Source organism: Chiloscyllium plagiosum, unplaced genomic scaffold (genome assembly GCF_037043375.1).
Source record: "Chiloscyllium plagiosum isolate Xiang-an unplaced genomic scaffold, Cpla_swu_hap1 HiC_scaffold_7, whole genome shotgun sequence".
NCBI lineage: Eukaryota > Metazoa > Chordata > Chondrichthyes > Orectolobiformes > Hemiscylliidae > Chiloscyllium > Chiloscyllium plagiosum.
The window spans coordinates 73,109,409-73,126,827 of record NW_028270145.1 but is presented as its reverse complement, the minus strand read 5'-3'; the positions used below and the strand labels follow the sequence as shown (position 1 = coordinate 73,126,827).

General features: G+C 39.5%; 1 protein-coding gene across 3 annotated transcripts in view; it reads left to right on the top strand.

Annotated features, from left to right (window-relative positions):
• Positions 1-13,085, top strand: part of faima (Fas apoptotic inhibitory molecule a) — a 31,028-nt gene extending 17,943 nt beyond the window's left edge. For 2 of the 3 annotated variants that reach the window (XM_043693981.2, XM_043693979.2), the window contains exons 2-5: positions 1,172-1,305; positions 4,437-4,665; positions 6,826-6,875; positions 12,025-13,085. In XM_043693981.2, the coding sequence (XP_043549916.1) occupies positions 1,195-1,305; positions 4,437-4,665; positions 6,826-6,875; positions 12,025-12,174 (540 nt within the window). In that variant the 5' untranslated portion in view covers positions 1,172-1,194 and the 3' untranslated portion in view covers positions 12,175-13,085. Of the gene's footprint in view, positions 1-1,171; positions 1,306-4,436; positions 4,682-6,825; positions 6,876-12,024 lie in introns of all 3 variants that reach the window. The other variant, XM_043693983.2, reaches the window with a different exon arrangement.
• Positions 13,086-17,419: the final 4,334 nt, after the last annotated feature.

Genomic DNA, 17,419 nt, shown 5'->3' with positions numbered 1-17,419 from the left:
CAAGAACTTCTCCCTAGTGTAGGGTCATAGTCATTGAATCATACAGCATGAAAATAGGCATTTTGGCCCATATCCCTCCAAATGTTTCCTATTCATGCATTTATCTAAATGTCTTTTAAACTTTGTAACTGTACCTGCATCCACCACTTCCTCTGGCAGTTCATTTAACCACCCTGTTTTAAACAAAAATGTTGTCCCTCGTCCTTTTTTAATCTTTTTCCTCACACCTTAAAAAATATACCCCCTAGCTTTGAACTCCTCTACCTTACATAAAACACCTTTGCTCTTCACCTTTATCTATGCCCCTCATTATTTTATAAAGCATCTTTAAAGTCTCCCCTCAGCCTCCTATGATCTAGTGAAAAATGTCCCAATCTACCCAGCCTATTTTTAAAACTCCAACTCATAATTTCCAGCAACATCCTGGTAAATTGTGGCTGAACCCTCTCTATTTTAATAATATCCTTCTAATAACAGGGCAAGCAGAACTGCACACAGTATTCTGCAAGCGGCCTCACCAACGTTCTGTACAACCTCAACACGACATCCCAAAACCTATACTCAAAGGTCTAAACAATGAAGGCAAGCATGCTAAGTGCCACCTTCACTACCCAGTCTACCAATTTCAAAGAATTATGTATCTGAAACCCTAGGTCTGTCTGTTCTACAATACTACTCGGGTCCAACCATTAACTGTACAAGCCCTGCCCTTGTTTGTTTTATCAAACTGCAGTACCACGCGTTTATCCAAATTAAACGCTATCAGCCACTCCCCAGCCCATTGACCCAGTTGATCAAGATCTCTTTGTAATCTTGGATAACCTTCTTCATTGTCCACTCCAATCATCTTTTTTTTAAGGTAATGTGTTGCTGTTCTTTTGACATTACCAACTGTTATGATGGGCAATATTCAGTTTACTTGTTCATTTCTGTTTCTTTACTTGAATATTTATAAATTCCTTGTGTTGAAGTGTTTGCTGCTGTTTATTGTCATTGCAATATTTTGAATACCTGCACTAATGAATCACAATATTTCATGATCCAGTCATTTTTAGATATGTTAGTTATGTATGTAGACTTAAAATTCTAAGTTGCCTTGACAAACTTCATGGTATTGATAACTAATTAGTTGTATGCTCTTACCAAACATTTACATTTTGTGTTTTCTTAGCCCTCAATTTACGCCCTGAGAAAATGGCTGATCTGGTGGCATTTTGGGAAGTTGCTCTAAGTGATGGTGTGCATAAAATAGAATTTGAGCATGGCACCACCTCAGGAAAGAGAGTGGTGTATGTCGATGGAAAGGTAAGATATTCAACAGTTGGTTTCACATTAGTTCAGTCATTATATTTAATTTGCCAAGAATTAACGTATAAAACTCTCCTAATGATTAAGTAAAGCTTATGTCATGCTAATCCAATCAGACCAGAAAGTTATAGGATAAAACCGTGGTTGGGATATCAATTGAGAGGACGTAACTGATACTGATGTTGGTTCAAATAAATGAAAATGTGCAATAACCCATGTTGAGAAATAAGATCAACATTTGGTAGAATGCTTTTCATTGTCAAGTAACTTGCCAACACTGAGTCCGCATAAGAAAATTGATCGTTTTGGCTGTTTTTCAATGGTGCTCAAGAAATGGTGCCCAGTAGGGCAAGATATTAATTTTCTGTATACATGTATAAATTCATGAAAAGTATTTGAATTAATAATTATTAATTTAAAGCATTAAAATATTTAAACTTTTTTTATTTTACAAGTTACAAAATTCATTTTTTAATCACTTTAAAAAGTCATGGCAAAGGGCTGACTTGAGGTAGGTTTTACAATCAATCACTGCATATAAAATATAAAAAGAGAAAATTACAGAGCAGAATGGATTAGGACTTAAAGTTATTGAAGTTCAAAGTTTAGTGATCATCAAAGTTTGTAAATTGTGCAAATGAGATTTGGTATTATTCTAAAATCTTACTGTTCTACATCTTAATTCAGTTAATGTTTTTCAGTTATGTAGCTGGTAGCTGATGTTAACCTATACAAAGAAAGGAACACATTTCCATTTTGAGCATTAAACCATGAATTCTCATGTCAGCTGCACATTAATGCAGCGTAACCTCTCCAACTTGGGAATACCTGAGACCAAGTGCTTTCTGGATATCAGAATTTTCTGATAATAAAATGACATTACAAGTCCATGAACTGGAAAACACTATTTATATAAATACTGCCCTGAAACACAACAAAAATAAAAGCAGTTTAAATTGTTTAAAATCTTCTTCAGTCGCTGTATCTTCCATGTTTCTGCTCCCAGAGTACTGTACTGTATTTGCAGCTACTCAAAAATTTCCTGAATAGCTGGTGTTTCCAATCAATAGATTTATGACTTTGAGTGGCTACAATGGATGACCCCCTTACATTCCTTCAGATACCTAATTCACTGCAGAGAGAGGCTGCTTACCAACTCCACCACTACGCTCCAAACTCTGCTTTTGTCATGGCAGAGTTATGCAGCAGACAAAACATTTCTTGGAGTTAAGAAAGATTGTTGGCAAACTGGCATGAAGGAAATAAAATAGAAATATTAGACCTGCAATTTATCACTATGTATGCTATGTTATAGGTTTTGTATGACAGATAATAACATGAGCGGGCCAGTGTTGTATTTCCTGGGATTTTGAGAGTTGGTTACTATTGAATTCTATGGGATTATAAGATACAGGATCATTTATAACAAGTCCATTCAACATAAGTTCAATTACTTGTGAGTGCTGCTCTAAGAGTTTGTGTGCTGATGCCCAGAATGAGCAAGGAAAAAAATGAAAACGTATTACTAGCTGTACTCCAGTAATTGAATGTCAATTTGCATAGGGGTAATGAAAGTGAACAATATTGTTCCCGTCACCTCTGTGTATCTCAGAGCAGAGGTCAAAAAATCTGTTTTTCTTGAGTGCTACCTTTTGAATTTCAGGAGCTCCTTTATCATTCCATAATAATTTCTTTCATAGATGATGCAGTGAATATACTAACATTGTCTTCTGTATTTGTGTTGATCTATTGGGTAATTACATTCACAACAGCAGGATTATAATAATTCAGCAATAATCACTAATATGTTCTCAGCTGATGTCAGCATTGGTTCATTCGGATCCTGGAAATTCAACCTAGTTTGATAGACCAATTTTTTTTTCAAACCATGGAGCTCTATGCTGAACACATTCACAGCAGTCTGCCTATGTACATTTAACACAGAATAAATCTTTTATTGAACAAGAGAAAACATGGACTATATTACAGTAGCCAAAATTACCATCAGAAAATGATTCAAGCTGACATTACCCTTTTATTCCCAGCAATATTCTTGCAAACACCCAAACTTCAATGAAGAGTCATCACTATCTCCATTTCAAGGCTTCTTGTTTTGTTGGCGCAGATGCAATTGGTTTCCTTACAGTGAATTTCTGTGCATTTGCTCCATGCTTTTTTCTTCTATTGGTATCTCCCTAATAGACTGCGAAATAAGCTCACTATTACTATAACTTCAAAGCAAATGTGTTGTCATTTCATAGGGTCAGGCAGTAATGTCTCTGAGACCAAATGGAACTAGTGAACAAAAACTTGGCTATAATTTGTCAAAAAAAGATTGTTGGAAATTCTACACTTCCAAGTTGTCATGATTATGTTAGCATTTTGACCTTAGTTCAGTTGGTAGTTGGCTCTTTTCTTCCATTACAATGTTTCAAGCGTGTGCCATGATGGATTTGAGCTGTGAAATGAAGTTTAACATCCAGTGCAGTATTCCAGGAATGTTGTATTGTTTGACATTCCACCCATAAGCCATAAATGATTCCATAGGTTTGTTCAAAGACCAGGGAGATTTCTAATTGTCTCAGCCAGTATTCTTTGCTCAAACAGAAATAGATTATCTATTGCTTTAATTTGTTGTTTTTGAGACCCCAGCAAATTGCCTGCTAATTGTGTCTACTTAATTGTGATTGTACCACAAAGACAATATAAAAGAAATGGTACAACTCTAAAGGAGTTTGCAGAAACAGAGGGACCTGGATGTGTATGTGTACAAATTAATGAAATTGGCAGGGCAGGTTAAGAGAGCTGTTAAAAAAACCATACTGTATCCTAGGCTTTATTAATAGGGGTATAGAGTGCACGCTTTAATTGGTTTAAATGCACTCCACAAGGATCTGATAACTTCATCAGGCGCTAAATGATGGTTTAACAAGTTTTCTTATCCAGCGTATGTTAATTGATTTATTTCTATAAATACTTCAATGGCCTGTTAGATTTTGTAAAGTGCTCTTGTTCGTTTTCGATTTCACATACTTCTTTATTGTAACTTGGTTTGGTCATAAAGTTTGAGTATCCTCAGTCTTTGAATGTTTATTCTCTTTGTGTGACAAACAATATTTTATTGTCAGGAAGTTATACGGAGGGACTGGATGTTCAAACTTGTTGGGAAGGAAACTTTTGCAGTTGGAGCTACTAACATTAAAGCAACAATCAATATTGATGCAATTAGTGGTTTTGCTTATGAATACACATTGGAGATCAATGGGAAGAGCCTAAAGAAGTACATGGAGAACAGATCAAAAACGACAAACACGTGGATATTAAATCTAGATGGAATAGATTCACGAATAGTGCTGGGTAGGTGCACATTAGGGTAAGAAATGTTTTGTTTCTTCATTCCAATTGACTGTACATTTATGTTATCTTGGTTCAAGAAATCTATAAACTGTTTCTGAAAGGTTTCCACCTAAAACCAGTTATTTTAGCATGTACTCATCAGTCCATCTCTATCCTAATGTACATCTGCTGCACTTTCAACTTCCTTATCGCCCAATCCCTTAAAACATTGGCTATCCCTGTGACCTAATCATCTTTTTTTCATACCAAGAGGTGGTTTTCCTTAGATGAGTCTTCTGACACCTTTTCCAAAATAACAGGTGCTATCAGCCTCTTCAAAAAGCCACCCTCAAACTTTCCATTCTGTTTAAAAACTATTTTATTGCCAATAATCCTTGAATATGACGCCAAAAAAGTATGTGCTCACTTTTACCACCCATTTGTATTTCAAATTCTTACTGTTTTGCCATTTGCCTTTTGCATTGACACTTCCCTAATCAAAGTCAGCATTTTTTGATATACTGTCAACTTCGTGCCTTGGGACAGTACGGTGACTCAGTGGTCCCTCACAGCGGCAGGGACCTGGGTTGGATTACCGCCTCGGGAAACTGTCTGTGTGGAGTTTGCACATTTCCCCCCCGTGTCTGCTTGTGTTTCCTCTGAGTGCTCTGGTTCCCTCCCACAATCCAAAGATGGGCAGGTCAGGTGAATTGGCTATATTCGATTGCCCATAGTGTTAGGTGGATAAGTATAGGGTAGGGAAATGGGTCTGGGTGGGTTATCATTCGGATGGTTGGTGTGGACTTGTTCAGCCGAAGGGCCTGTTTCCATACTGTAGGGAATCTAATCTAAAATCTATTCTAACCTTCAGTTTTATCCTGACATTTTGTTTTGGGGGTATGGGGTGTTATTTCTAAAATAACGGGGTGTGACCTTAAAATTAAAGCTGGACTGTCCAAGGCTAATGCCAGGAAGCATTTCCTCACATAAAATCAATCCTAGATTGATTTTTCATAAAAGCTGTTAAAGATTTAATCAGTTTGAAAATCACAGTTGTTACAGTGCGATAAAAGCCATTTGGCCCATGCACTCAAATGAGCATCATAAACGAGTGCCAATCTCTTCCTTTATCTGCATTCCATTGCACACTGCTTACATCCAAATAATCATCCAATGCCATCTTAAATGCCTCAGTTAAACTTGCCTTCACCACATTTCCAGAAAATAAAAATGCCAAGGGTATTTTGTTTCTTGTTAGGCAAAGGTATTAAGACTTTTGGAAGCAAGGCAGGTAGCTGGACTTAAGATGCAGTTCAGCCATGATCTGAATGAATGGTTGAGCATACCTGAGGGGCTAAGTGACCTACTTTTCCTATGTTCTTATTCCAAAGCAGGGCATCTTCAAAGCTGTTGTCAGCCTCCCAAATTCCACCTTATATAAACTAAGATGTATTCTTTGGACCCCAGCTGCATTGAATCCCACTCCCACTTCTGTCCTTTGTCTCTCCATTGACTTCCTACTCCTGGTATATGTAAGTTTCCATTTCAAATTTTCAAAGTCACTGATTTCTGATCCTCCAAACACAGGAATAATTCTTGGTCTCGAAATTTGGCTTGTTCGGCTGCCTAGTCAATGATTGATCTGGAGTGAGATGCTTATAACTTTCATTTGCATATTCAAGTCTGCTCTTGCCTAATTTGTGTGGGTACTCAACCTTTAGAAACCATCAGTCTCCGATTTGGCAGTCAGCACAATTCCTTGTAGTTTGAGTACAGGAATATTGACTTGAAATTGGTCTCAGCAACGCAAACATTTTGTTCAAAAAATGAACACTTTTTTTATTCTTTTACTTTATATCGCTATTTAGAAATTCCCGTTTGTTTTTCTAATGGGTTGTTTGATTGGACGCAAGTTTCAGATAACTATATATTTTATGATCACCAGGTCTTTGCATATTCTTGTTCCACATTTTTCCTCCCAATATGTGTGTTATCTCCCACTTACCTGATCTGTCATATATGATAGCGAAATGTGAAGAAATGTAACTTTATTGGATGTAAAAGTAAATTAGCGAAATAGTTTGGCTAGAAAAAAGAGAAATTGAAAACAAATGTAAACTCTTAACATTTGCTATTTTTCTCTAATAATTTTCATCCTTTTTTGACTTTGGTCCTGTACAGAGAAGGACACCATGGATGTTTGGTGCAATGGGAAAAAAGTGGAGACTGCGGTAAGTTCGTCAAGGTTAGAAATTATTTTTCTTTTATGTTGTGAGGGAGGCATGCGACTAAAAGATGCATTTGGTTATTAAACCATATTTTGTTTTCAGGGTTGCAACAAGGAAAATTTTAAATAACTCAGTACAATAATAAACTTGAAACTTACAATGTTAAACAAATGGGTAGGTTTTTATTATAGTTTGAGGGTGGGAGGACCTGTACAATACCTTGGATGGTCTGCTCTACACTTAAAGCATCAAGGTTGCTGTTTTGATATTTCACTTCTATTTTATAATTCCCTCAAGATCTGAAATTGTGCTCATATCGTTTCATTTACACATTTAACTCACTTTAGAGGGATGATTAATGTTTCAACGAGATAAGGTAATGAACCAGAAATACCAGGAACATTTTGAATGTAGGTACTGGTAAGGACACTGAACCTGTCCTGAATGTCTTTTGATTAGAAAAGAGAAAAATGAATCTGAGCCTTACCCTCACATGCACATTCCAGGGAGGGTGATGTGAATAATAAGCAAGGACACGATTGGATCAAGTACAATAAATCTGTGCTGCCATTTATGCCCTGCAGCTAAAAAGCCTTCCAATATTGAACTACTTAGGTTCAAAGTCAAGAATCTGCACTTGGTGTGTTACATATGATATACTGAGGAATCTTAACAGGGTAGATATAGAGAGAATATCTCTTTTTTTTTATGAGAGAATTTAGAACCAGGGATCACTATATATTTAAAAGACGAGAGGTTGTCCATTTAAAACAAAGGTTAGATTTTTTTTGTCGTGAGTTTTTAGAAGTCTCTACCGGATAAAGTGGTAGAACATAGAACATTACAACGCAGTACAGGCCCTTCAGCCCTCGATGTAGCGCTGCCCTATCATACTAATCTGAAGCCCATCCCACCTACACTATTCCATGTACGTCCATATGCCTGTCCAATGACGACTTAAATGCACTTAAACTTGGGCAAATCTACTACCGTTGTAGGCAAAGCATTCCTTACCCTTGCTACTCTCTGAGTAAAGAAGCTACCTCTGACATCTGTCTTATACCTATCTCCCCTCACTTTAAAGTTGTGTCCCCTCGTGTTTGCCGTTCCCATACTTGGAAAAAGGCTCTCCCTGTCCACCCTATCTAACCCTCTGATTATCTTGTATGTCTCTATTAAGTTACCTCTCAACCTTCTGTCTAACGAGAACAGCCTCAAGGCCCTCAGCCTTTCCTCATAAGACATTTCTTTCATACCAGGCAACATCCTAGTAAATCTCCTCTGCACCTTTTCCAAAGCTTCCACATCCTTCTTATAATGCGGTGACCAGAACTGTACACAATACTCCAAGTGTAGCCGTACCAGAGCTTTGTACAGCTGCAGCGTAACCTCCTGGTTCCGGAACTCAATCCCTCTATTAATAAAGGCCAAAACACTTAACCCTGTCAATCTGGGGTAGCAACTTTCCGGGATCTATGTACATAGACACTGAGATCTCTCTGCTCATCTGCACTCCCAAGAATCTTACAGTTAGCCCAGTACTTTGCATTCTGATTACTCCGTCCAAAGTGTATCACCTCACACTTGTCCACATTAAACTCCATTTGTCACCTCTCAGCCCATCTGTATCCTATCTATGTCTCTCTGCAACCTATTACATCCTTCGTCACAATCCACAACTCCACTGACCTTAGTGTCGTCCGCAAATTTACTAACCCACCCTTCTTAGCCCTCATCCAAGTCATTTATAAAAATGACGAACAGCAGTGGACCCAACACCGACCCTTGCGGTACGCCGCTAGTAACTGAACACCAAGATGAACATGTTCCATCAACTACAACTCTCTGTTTTCTTTCAGCAAGCCAATTACTGATCCAAACTGCTATGTCTCCCACAATCCCATTCCTCTGCATTTTGTATAATAGCCTACTGTGGGAAACCTTAACGAACGCCTTGCTGAAATCCATATACACCACATCAACCGGTTTACTCTCATTTACCTGTTTGGTCACTTTGTCAAAAAGCTCAATAAGGTTAGTTAGGCACGACCTACTCCTCACAAAACCGTGCTGACTGTCCCTGATCAGAGTATTCTTTTCTAGATGGTTATAAATCCTATCTCTTATAACCTTTTCCAACACTTTACCAACAACTGAAGTGAGACTCACTGTCTGTAATTACCAGGGTTGTCTCTACTATCGTTTTTGAACAAGGGAACCACATTTGCTATCCTCCAGTCCTCAGGCACTATTCCTGTAGACAATGATGATTTGAAGATCAATGCCAAAGGCTCGGCAATCTCTTCCCTTGCTTCCCAGAAAATCTTAGGATAGATCCCATCTGGCCCAGGGGACTGCAGTATTTCTAATGCCTCTTCCTTATGAACCTCAATCTCTTCTAGTCTAGATGCAAGTATCTCTGTATCTTCCTCGCCAACATTTTCATTTTCTATAGTGAACACTGTCGAAAAATATTTATTTAGTGCTTCCCCTATCTCCTCTGACTCCACACACAACTTCCCACTATTATCTTTGGCCCTAATTTAACTCCCATCATTCTTTTATTCCTGACATACCTATGGAAAACCTTGGGGTTAACCCTGATCCTATCCGCCAACAACTTCTCATGTCTCTTCTCAGCTCTCTTTTTTTTAGGTCTTTCCTGACTTCCTTGTAGCCCTCAAGTGCCCTAACTGAGTTTTCACATTTTGTCCGAACATAAGTCACCTCCTTCTCCACCTCCTTCTCCACCTCCTTCTCCACCTCCTTCTCCACCTCCTTCTCCACCTCCTTCTCCACCTCCACCTCCACCTCCACCTCCACCTCCACCTCCACCTCCACCTCCACCTCCACCTCCGATTCCACTTCCTTAGTAAACCACGCTCACGTGTTCTGTATCTTCCTGCCTGACAGGTACATACTTATCTAGGAAACACAGGAGCTTTTCCTTGAATAAGCTCCACATTTTTAATGTGCTCATCCCCTGCAGTTTCCTTCCCCATTCTACCCTTCCTAAATCTTTCCTAATTGCATCGTAATTTCCCTTCCCCCAGCTGTGACTATTGCTCAGTGGAGTACACCTATCCCTTTCCATGACTAAAGTAAGGAGAAAGTGAGGTCTGCAGATGCGTGTGCCCGAAACGTCGAATCTTCTGTTCCCTGGATGCTGCCTGACCTGCTGTGCTGTTCCAGCAATAAAGTTTCAACCATGACTAAAGTAAACCTGACAGAATTGTGATCACTCTCTCCAAAGTGCTCACCTACTTCCAAATCTAACACCTGGCCAGGCTCGTTACCCAGTACTAAATCTAAAGTGGCTTCGCCTCTTGTAGGTCTGTCCACATACTGTGTCAGGAAACCCTCCTGCACACACTAGACAAAAACTGACCCATATATAATCCTCGTACTATAGTGATCCCAGTCAATATTTGGATAGTTGAAGTCCCCCATGACAACTACCTTGCCTCTCTCACTCCTATCGAGAATCATCTTTGCTATCCTTTCCTGTTGGTAGAAGCAAAGTCCTTGATTTTTTTTAAGGCAGAGGGAGATGAATTCTTGTTAAGCAAGGCATGAAAATTTGTCAGGTTTTGACAGAAATACAAATTTAAGGTTAAAATCAGATTATTGATTATGATGACTTTATAGAGTGATAGAGCAGTCTTGATGTTTTTAAATGGCCTACTACACTTGTTTGTCAGCTTGTGTACCAACTGGTACTTCAGTCTGCAGTCAACATCTTGGGAGGGAGGAATTGGAAAAATAAAAGGAACATTCTCTGAATGTGAACAGTTACTCAATGACAACTTGTTTGCCAATGCAAAATATTCAGGTCATAAGTAACTAAATAAAAGTTTTCATGATCAACCATATTCATGAAATACATCTAAATGAGGTACACAATATAACCACTTAATTTCATCAGTAATCTTCTCAGATTGCTATTCTGGTGTGTCATTTCATTGAGATGTGAGTACCTTTATCTGAATTAAAACATCGCTTTATTGTTTTCCTGCTTGCCTAATCTACTGCAAAAATCTACAGCTTTGAATAATGTGAAACCATGTCAAACAATGCCAACTATTTAATGGCATTAGCAAGGAGATTTTGAGGTGTGTTTAACTTTAACAAGTTCAGTTAATCTTTATTCGTTTAGGAAATGGTAAGTGGGCTGAGAATTTTAACATTCCCCAGTCCATATCATGGTTTGGAAAGGTGGTTAGCTGGGCATTCTTCATATCTTGTGTCACCATCACACTCAGCCTCTTCAAAAATGAACCATGCAAGTGTGTGTAGAATCCAGGGCTTGACCACATTATGTAGTGTTTGGTAGCATTGTTGGTTATTCTGTATTTAAGACATTCAACTGAGACAAAATGATCTCTAAATACTGCTGTATTAAGACCAGTATTCCATTGATGTCCTAGTAAGAAGAGACTTACAGGTCACCTATCTCATACTTTCCTGTTTATGGATCATTACACAAATTCTAAAAGTCTTTAAAACATTAGAACCTTGGTCAGTGCATTGAAGATGGAGTTGGGATGTCATTTTGCAGTTGTACAGGACATTAGTGAGGCCACTTTTAGAATACTGTGTTCTATTCTAGTCTCCCTGCTATATGAAAGAAGTTGATAAACTTGGAAGGGTTCAGAAAAGATTCGCAAGGATATTGCCAGGATTGGACGATTTGAGTTTTTACGAAGAATAGGCTGGGGCTTATTTTCCCAGAAAATCAGAACCTGATAGAGGTTTATAAAATCATGAGGGGCATGAATACGGTGAATAGACAAGGTCTGTTCCCGGTGTAGGGGAGTCCAAAACTAGAGTGCACAGGTTTAGGGTGAAACAGAGAAGCTTTTAAAGGAACGTGAGGGGCAGAGGTTGGTACATACATGGAATGAGTTGCCAGAGGGAAGCAGTGGAAACTAGTACAATTACAACACTTAAAATACATGAATAAGAAGAAGTTAAAGGGATATGGTCCAAATGCTGGCAAATGGAACTAGATATGTTTAGAATATCTGGTTGGCATGTTTGAGTTGGATCGAAGGGTCTGTTTTCATGCTGTACGACTCTGTGACTCTAAGCATGAGGTTCAACATTGAAACAAGTCCCTTTGTTTACCTGAACCATTTTATTAATTTTATAGGGCGAATTTGTGGATGATGGCACTGAAACTCACTTCACTATTGGTAACCATGACTGCTGTATCAAAGCTGTTAGCAGTGGTAAACGAAAAGAAGGAATCATCCATACTCTTATTATGGATGACCAGGAAATCCCTGAATCTGCTGAGTGACTACCTGTATATCAACCAATCAGAAGAACAACTTTTCTAGAAAAATTAGGTTATTCAGTTGCCATGCTATCATTCATGCCACAATATGAAGAAATACTACTCCTGAAAATGTCAATTTGAGAAAATGCATTTTCTGTACAATAATCACACTTCAATGATAATTAGAATTACTTGGTTGACCTAAACTTACTGTGTTGCTATCAGACCATTTATGAATAACTATAGTTTTGGGCTATTCCCTGTATTTAAAAGCAAATGGTATATGCTGCTGGTTTAGGGTGTAGATCAATAAAACACTTCATTCAAGTAATGAATTATTATTTTTTTTAAAATGAAGCATATCATGTTAATTTTCACATTTTTAGTTTTAATGATTTAATTCATTCTTTCATAGTATAAACTAGTTTCCACTATTTTGTGACAATAGACCTCAAATCCATTTCTTCTGGCATTAAATACCATAGAATCATTTGAAAAATAAAAATATAATTCAGTAATTTTTCAAATTGCACTGTGCACTTCACATTATGAAAAAGCACAGCTACATTAAATAGATTGCAATTACTTAGTAAATGTGCATTTTATTTTTGTGACTGTGAGGTTGACAAACATTAATATGGGAACAGATGGCTTTCAGGTAAATGCTTTCTGTTGATACATATCTACATTGAAATCAATATCTTGTCTGGTACAACAATATTTGGCCAGATCAAATTTTGTTTTTAAACTGTTGCTCCCGAAACAAGAGTTTATGTTAAAGTTTTGAACAGTTTCATGTAAGTAATCCTGTTTGCCTCAATACACTGAAAAGTATGGGCCCAAGTAGGTATATTGTATTAGTAGACTTTCTTTATATGGAAGATTTTTATGATATGGATTTTTTTAATACAAATAAATGTTTTTGCATTGGACTGGTCTGATTTTTCTATAAGCATGAAACAATTTATTTAAGTATCTCTTTATGGTTTTTAATGTAGATTTCTACTTTACTGCAATTCTCAAAGTAGGTCAAATATGTTCCAAATTGCAGAAAAACTAAGTAAAATTTCAGAAGAGTATATTGCAGTTATAATATTCAGGCCCTCTTCACTCCCAACTTCCCAATCCCTCCCTGTCCAAAACACCAGGCAAATCCAAATCCAGTTCCCAAGGTTGTCTCTGACCTGGGCCTTGCAACCCCAAGCAGTACCGAGGCGCAGTTCAGCTGCTGATGGGATTGCTAGACATGATGGCCAATTCGATTGGCTGGCATTTCTCAAGGGCAAGATTTCCTCCCACTGGGGACTGAATTCCCCACTGTATGTTCATTTGGCACACCAGCGGGTGGGGGTAGGTTTCTTTTTCTGTTGAATATAAAACTGGTATACAACTCTTGTAACTAAAGTGGTGAGCAGTTTACCCACCCCTCACTATGAAATTCAGCCCATGAGTTTTCAGGACTGAGTCCACCGCAGCTGCCATTCCAACCCCACCATTGCGTTTTATCTCTTTACCCCTTACAACTTTCTCCCTCTCCCACAAACCATTATTGTCTGTCTTCTAACACCGAACACACATTTTAATCCGGCACCATATAACTCTGCAACTTCAAACCTTCTCTCCCACCTTCATTCTTCAATCTCATCTTTTTTAATGTATAATTCCTGAAATTTAACTGGGCTTTGCTGCAGCACTGGAACACCTAGGATGGAATCTTTCATATGAGAGCAATATGCTGTATTGAAATGGCAAACAACTAGAGGTTTGAGGTCATTCTTATGAACAGATTTAGGATTCTCGGCAAAGTGGTCACCCAGTCTGTGTTTGGTTCTGCCAATATAGAGGAGAGCCCGTTTGTGAGCAGTGAATATGGTGGAGTATTGCATGGTTTTTTTGTAATCATAAGTATTATAACTGAAGTGGGAGATGGCACACGGCAGGGTGACACTAGGCACACAGACACACAAGATGGCCACTGAGCCAGAAGTTGGCCACTTGACACAAGATGGCAGCTGGAGAGAGACAGCAGAGCAAACACAGATGCTGTCTGGGGCTGCCATAATGCCAGTACAATGCATCACAACTTGATTGATTGGTTTAGGGCATGTTGGGGAGACAATACACACTAGTAGCATCCACTGCCTGCAGAAGTGTCTGGGTCCAGCCAACATCTTTGATAGAAATGCTGACAATTTGATACGGATTCAATACAGAGTGATAATAGCCAGGGCTGCAGTAATCGTCCTTCTCAGGAAGAGCGATTAGCGCTCATTACTACAGCAATGGACTTCCGTGCAGACATTGAAACTGACGACAACTACGCTGAAATTAACAAAGGCTGCGCTGGAACTGACAATGACTGCACCAGAACTTAACAATTCTTCAATGTTTACCATAAGCCATATTACAAATACAATAACCTCATCACTGACCTATTATTACAAAGTGTATAAAAGTATATTGATATGTGCTCTGGGTTGAGAGAAGAATCGCAGCTGACCACTGTGCTGTTGGTGTCTTTCTCTCCCTGGAGCTCCGGTATTTGCTTGTGCAATAAACTCTGTCGTGGAAACCGAATTCTGACTGAGGCTGGTAATTTTCACTACTACAATTGGCACTGCGAGCAGGGTTCTTATTAATGCAAACAGGAAGAGTTAGACCACACCAAGGACACAGTTTAAAAGGTATACCGATTGTAATATTGAATTTGCTACAATACTGAGTTAAAAAAATATTTAAGTGCATGTCTGTGGAAATTAAGTGTTTAACTGCATTAATAGTTGTTAAGAGGCCAAGTGGAGACAGGTAACTGGCGGACCCGATGCCACAGCATACTAGACTTTAGGGGAGGACGGTGGACACATGCTGTTATCCTTACAGCTGAGATAGATGCCCAGCAGGACCCTTCGCCGATTTTAAAGAAGAAATCCAGACGGTACTAGGAAATGCTCCCACGAACTGGAGTAAAATCATGACCACGAAGTAACTTAAAGGGGAAGGAGCCTCTGAATATAAGGAACGATTATTTAGGGTCTATCAGAAGTGATCAGGGCAAGCAAACCCAGATTGGGGGGACTGGGCATTTGTCCAGGTTTTAAAGATGGACTGACTAGTGCCCACCAAGCCATCCTGAAAGCGGGAGTAATAATGTCCCAGGATTATGATTACCTAGTTGAATGGACAAAAGCTCCTGCAACAAGGTAAGACCTGACAAAGCAGCCTACCAGAATGGATGTGAGAATAGAATAAAACGATCCTGCCACAACTGTGGCCAACAAGGGCGCTTTGCTAGAGAGTGTAAGGTCCCACGAGCAGGGAACAATGTAAAAACAGCAGCCACTGCAAAAGAATAGGACATAGAAGCACTGTGCTGGGAGAAGCATGGGGCATTCCTAAACACCACCCAGAACACCGTGGAACCACAGGAATCATGAGGTCAGCAGAACTGAAAACCACTAGCCTCCATTTATGAGGGGAAGGGAGAGGGGAGAACTTGCCTGCCCGCAGAAACAGGAGGGAGGAAATGTGAAATGGTAGTAGGCACAGGTGCGGTTGTATCCATTACAAACTTACCCTTACCCCACACAAGTAAAATGATTCACTTAACTGGGGTAGATGGGGATAAAACACCAGCTTACCTAAGCAAAACTACCTTCGTAGAAATAAATGATATATATATATCTCCATGAAATTCTATGCATGCCAAAATAACGAGGGCACCATTATGGGCATAATCTCATGAGAGAATATAATTTGCTAATCGATTGTGCAAAAGGAAAATTGATTTGGTCCAGACAGGACAGTCGAAAGACCGAGATTGGGAAACTTAACAAGTCACCATGAAACTATTAAAGTGGCTACAGTCACCAGTAGGGACTGGAACCTCAAAGCAGGGTATTCAGAGCCATCTGCGCCTCGATCCCCAAAGCATGGGCAGAAACAAAGTTACATGCAGGTCTAGTTAACAGGTCTGTTTCCACAACTGCTTTTTTTGCTTCGGGTTTTATTGGGTATTGCCAGTGAACGTTATGGTTCAGTCCGGGAACCAGTCGTGGAAATAGTGAAAAGATTAGTGAGACAAGGAATCCTGAAAGCAATCACAAGTACAATTAATTCCCCGACCTAGCCAGTAATAAAGCCTGATGGGAGCTACAGGCTCAGCATTGATTGTACAGAACTAAATAAGGTCACCCTCAAATTGCAACTCATTGTAGCAGACTCCACCACCAATTTAAATGGCTTGGTCCCAAAACACAAGATATTTACTGTTTTAGACAATAGCCAATGGCTTCTGATCTATCCCGTTACACCCTGAGTCTCAGAACAAATTCGCTTTTACAGTAAGGGGCAGGCAATATACGTGGACCCACCTGCCACAAGGGTTCCACAACAGCCCCACTATTTTTCACAGGGTGATGAGCGACATTCTGAAAAGAATAGATGTACCAGAGGGTAGCACTGCCCTCCAATATGTAAATGATATCCTAATTGCCTCAGAGTCTGAGTCAGGACAGAAGGAAGCTTTAATTCGAGTATTGCAGGAATTGGCAACCACAGGGTTAAAAGTTAGTCCCACAAAAGCACAAATTGGCAAAAAGTCTTCTACCTGGGACACCTCATATCCCAGGGATGCAAAGAAATGCCCAACGACCTCAAGAAGGCAATCCAACAGTTGCCACGACCTGCCACTGTCATGGCAGTCAGAAAGGACTTGGGGCTATTTAACTACAGTCAGAGCTTTATACCCGAATTCGCAAAATTGGCTGAACCGATCCAGAGATTAATTTAAGGAGGCAAACCCACCTTGGAACCTGTAACCTGAGGGCCAGAACAGGAGGAGGCATACAGTCAGCTTAAAACCCAACTCATATCGGCCCTCGGGCTAGGGCTGCCAGATCCCAGCAAGAATTTTCACATCCACTGTAATAATGAGGGAGGGTTTTACTCCGCAGTGGTCACCCAAGACCACGGTAGCAGGAGAAGGCCTGTAGGGTACTACTCAACTATAGAAGGGCCAGTCATCACCGGGTTGCCCAGGTGCATAGCAGCCTTAGACTGTGCTACTTGAGCCGTTAGGGTTAGCAAGCCCATAGTAATGACAGGGAATGTCATCCTCCACACTAAACACAGGGAAATGGAAGGCCATCCCAAATATGAGAAGGGCAAAGTGGGAGGCAGTTCTTTTATCCCCAAGTCGGTCCATGGTAATAGGGATACAGGAGAAAACCCAGCTGAGGGAATTCTAGACACAGGGGAACCACACAAC